The sequence below is a fragment of the Brassica napus genome, chromosome C8, assembly GCF_020379485.1.
Source record: "Brassica napus cultivar Da-Ae chromosome C8, Da-Ae, whole genome shotgun sequence".
NCBI lineage: Eukaryota > Viridiplantae > Streptophyta > Magnoliopsida > Brassicales > Brassicaceae > Brassica > Brassica napus.
This window is the reverse complement of record NC_063451.1, coordinates 18,788,102-18,792,241: the sequence shown is the minus strand read 5'-3', so window position 1 is coordinate 18,792,241 and position 4,140 is coordinate 18,788,102. Positions and strand designations below refer to the sequence as shown.

Genomic DNA, 4,140 nt, shown 5'->3' with positions numbered 1-4,140 from the left:
AGTTCTGCTACATGTAATATTGCATGTCCCCATGCTGATACCGGGAGTTTAGACCTCATGAGTATTGGTCGGGCAATCAGCTGTATGCGTTTAATAAAAGACTCAGCCAAGCCGTTCTGTGTATGTACATGTGCCACAGAGTGTTCCACACTTACCCCCATGGACATACAGTACTCATTAAACGCCTGGGATGTGAACTCACCAGCATTGTCTAGACGTATAGTCTTTAAAGGAAAATCTGGAAAATGTGCTCTCAGTCTTATGATCTGAGCAAGCAGCCTTGCAAATGCCAAATTTCGTGTTGATAGTAGGAAAACATGCGACCATCTGGTCGATGCATCAATCAGGACCATGAAATATCTAAATGTCCCACAAGGTGGGTGTATTGGTCCACATATATCTCTCTGAATCCTTTCCAGAAAATTTATGATTTCATTATTCACTTTGACTGGTGATGGCCTAGTAATGAGTTTTCCTTGTGTACATGCTACACATGTGAGATTGTTTGGGATAACTCCTTTGAATGTGTGCCCTTGAGAATTCATTATCAATTTTCGCATCATACTAGTACCGGGATGGCCAAGCCGGTCATGCCATAGAGTGAAATTGTCGCAGGCATTTGCCTCGATCATACTGATCTTTGCATAGTATAGACCAGTAGACATTGCAGGTATGGTTTCTAGGATCTTTCTATTGCCTTGGGTGATTGAAAGGATATTAAGGAACTCTTTACTTCCTTCTTCCCATGTTTCAAGGTGGAAACCGTTTATCCTTATGCCCTTGAAACTCAATAAGCTCCTTTTAGAGCTGGGAGAATATAAGGCATTTTTGATCTCTAGATGAGTGCCCTTAGGCATCAATATATATGACTGGTCGTGACCTTCAATCAGGCTGGCTACACCCGCAATGGTATGTATATTGGCATTTTGCATTTTGAGATTTATGAAATATCTTTTGTCTCTAAGAATTGTGTGACTTGATCCACTATCCACCACAAGTATACTCATCTCATCATTCATTTCTATATATAAAAGATTTATAATTTCAGAGACTTTTATAAAACTTGAAAATAAAACTTCATATTATAAATTCAAAACATCAAATAGTAAAGAAACACAAAGCATTCATAAAACAAATCAAACAACATTCGAATTTAGTCTTTAAGACAATCTGATGTCTCATGATCCATAAGATCATCCTTTTCATGGTCGAAATCATCATCAGCATCATACCCATTGTCATAAACCATATGGGCTTCTGGGTTCTTGTTCTTAAGGCTCTCTTGATAGAGTTCACATAAATGCTTAGGAGTTCTACAATTCTTGGCCCAATGGTTACTCATCCCGCACCTGTGACAAACGGATTTGGTCGAGTAAGACGGCTTGGATATGCCGCCTCGACCGCGGCCAAAATTGGCTCTTCCACGGCCATAGCTGGAACCATGACCACGGTTATTGTGGTTTCCATACCCTCGGCCATATGAGTAGTTGTCACGACCACCACGTCCCTTGTACCCACCACGGCCTATGCCGTGTTATCTCCTTTCATTATAGACGTGGTTGCTTTCTTTGGGATCTTTCTTTTCTTGTTCAGCCTTGTGGGCTTCTGGTAATGGTGCTGATCCTGGAAGTCTCATCTCACTGTTCTTCATCAGCAGTTCATTATTAGCCTCGGCCAAAAGTAAGCACGAGATCAGATCAGTGTATGTGGTGAAGCCTCTCTCTCTATACTGCTGTTGCAGCAACACATTTGTGGACGTAGAGAAGGTCTTATCCAGTAACTCTTTCTCGGTTACTTCTTCACCACAGAGTCTCATCATTGAAACTATTTTGAACAATACTGAATTGTATTCAACCACAGACTTATAGTCCATGAATCTGAGATTCTTCCACTCATATCTAGCCTTTGGTAGTAGCACCGTTTTCTGGTGATCTTATCTACGCTGTAAAGCGGTCCAAAGGTCTAGTGGATTTTCCATTGTAAGGTACTGATCTTTTAAACCTTCAATGAGATGGTGGCGTATAATACTTATAGCCCTATACCAATTCTTATCATTCTCATTATTGCCCTCGATGATAGTATCACCGAGTCCCTTTGACCTCAGGTTGATCTTTGTATCTAACGCCCACTGCAAATAGTTATCTCCAGAGAGATTAAGGGCTGCATAGTCTAGGTTTGAGATTTTTGACATCTGATCACATTATCATTTGAAATTAGGGTTTTATGATGTGATCGTGCAAACAAGGATCTCGGCCATAATCAAGCCTTATACGAACACATAATCAAACAATAGTATCGTCCATATGAAAAACTACTTGACCATGGTGCGAACAATCCTAGTTTATGTTTCTATATGTGACAGAGAGATTAGGCCACACGGCCATATGCTTTTGTTAATGAAACCAATTCGAGTTTGTATAATCTATATGCTGGTTGATAAACAAGACGAATGCAATCCATATTCAGATTTAGATGTCATGCAAACAACCTTAGCAAATTCGATTTCTATTGGATTCAATTTATAAATTTAGGGTTTCAATTTGATCAATACAAGCTGCCGGTTTAATCAATATGAAATCAAGGTTTCAAGGCCTTTAGAATTTAAATTCAAGATTAGATTATTCAATCAATCTATCAATCCTAAAACCTCAGATCATTAATCATTCAATCAAGACAAGAATAATTAAAATCGGATTCAATCTTTAGGTTTAGGGTTTCGATTCCTGAATTAGGGTTTCTTAAATTCAGATCAGGAATAATCAATAAAACAATCAACAAGTTCTAAGGAATCGATTTCTATGTCTAGTTATGAGATTATCGATTTAGGTTATATTGATTTTAGGGTTTTGATCAAGAACATGAGATTCCATAATAATGGATTAGGGGTTTTAGGTTCTGATCATTATGTTCTCAGATTTAGTCTTTATACCTTTGTTTTGTAGGTCTGAACCGGACCTCCTAAGATCTGAGACGAGCTGAGACGGATGGACGCAAGACGGCTCCTATCGGGTCGCAGGCCGTGAGCGATCGCGAGCTGTTGCTTGTTGCGGATGGTTGCGTCTGGTCGGGGACTTGAACTGAGCTGGATGCAAGATGTGCTGAGGCTGAGGACGTTGGACACGAACAGGGAACGTCTAGGAGCTGAGCTTGATCGGAGTTGAGACGAGACAGAGCTCGTCTAGGATCGTCGCCACCGGCTTAGGTTTTTAGGGTTTGGGAGTTTCAATTTTGTCTCAGGGTTTTTGGAGTCTATCGTGCTGATAACGTGTTGTAAAAGAATGGGGAATTCTTCTATGTATTATTAATGAATCATAAGGTTCCTTTATATAGGAATTACAAAGTATAAGAAAAAAGAAAGTATCCAAAACCTAATACAATTGGAAATAGGAAAACTAGTAAAACAAATAAAAGGAAACTTGTGCTGGCCGACTCTGAACCTCCTCTTGGCCGACTGGGCTTTCTTCTGGTCTTGGTTATGGGTCATCCACTTAATGATTTATAACACTACGAGATCCTCTATATTGTAGCTCCTTGTTCACCTTTCTCTCTCTTCCTCGATTCTTTACCAGCAGATTTATCTCAGAGACTATTATCTTTATCATCATGTTCAGAATCATGAATTATTGTCATCGTGTGTTTCTCCTACTGTTACTATTATTTTTTCTTTCTTGTTACTCAGATAAGCCATGGACATCCTCTATCACTTTAGAGAGAAAAAGAAATTGATCAACTAGTTCGTTCTTTCATGTAAGTTTTACGATTTATGCATTAATGGCATATAACTTTTGAAGATCTGTACAATTAATTTTCTTTATTAATAAATTCATTTGTGTTCTCGTGATTTTTTGGAGAGAGTGGAATTCGATATTCAAAAGAAGAGGAAAAAAAAGACAAGAAAGGACAATCATGGAGGATATAGAGCACATACTAGTTAAAAATGCGGAAGCACCGTACCCTACTGGTTAAGGTTTAAAGGCTTCTACACCCAAGTCTGAGGTTCGAATCCCAGACTATGCAATTTATTGCAGATTGCAACAAATCCAGGTTTCAAGTCCCGGAGAGAGAGATTTATTAAACAATTATGCAGAATACAGAAGAAAGGCTTACAAGGGATCTTCAATATGGTGCAAGTAAATCTTG

The 4,140-nt window shown here is 38.9% G+C and overlaps 1 protein-coding gene across 1 annotated transcript; it reads right to left on the bottom strand.

The window, feature by feature from the left end:
• Window positions 1-1,153: 1,153 nt before the first annotated feature.
• LOC106369985 lies at window positions 1,154-2,191 on the bottom strand. The gene is made up of 3 exons (XM_022708611.1): window positions 2,029-2,191; window positions 1,642-1,839; window positions 1,154-1,524 (listed from the first exon to the last, which is right to left on the bottom strand). Exons 1-3 carry the CDS (start codon window positions 2,189-2,191, stop codon window positions 1,154-1,156), a joined length of 732 nt encoding a protein of 243 aa, XP_022564332.1.
• Between the last annotated feature and the right edge of the window lie 1,949 nt (window positions 2,192-4,140).

What these genes read in the sequence shown, in the direction of transcription:
- LOC106369985 (XM_022708611.1), bottom strand. Translation starts at nt 2,191, where the DNA reads ATGTCAAAAATCTCAAACCTAGACTATGCAGCCCTTAATCTCTCTGGA. An exon ending in GAATTGGTATAGGGCTATAA is followed by an intron (nt 1,840 to 2,028) that starts GTATTATACGCC and finishes AATACAATTCAG; the next exon opens with TATTGTTCAAAATAGTTTCA. An exon ending in TGAACTGCTGATGAAGAACA is followed by an intron (nt 1,525 to 1,641) that starts GTGAGATGAGAC and finishes AACACGGCATAG; the next exon opens with GCCGTGGTGGGTACAAGGGA.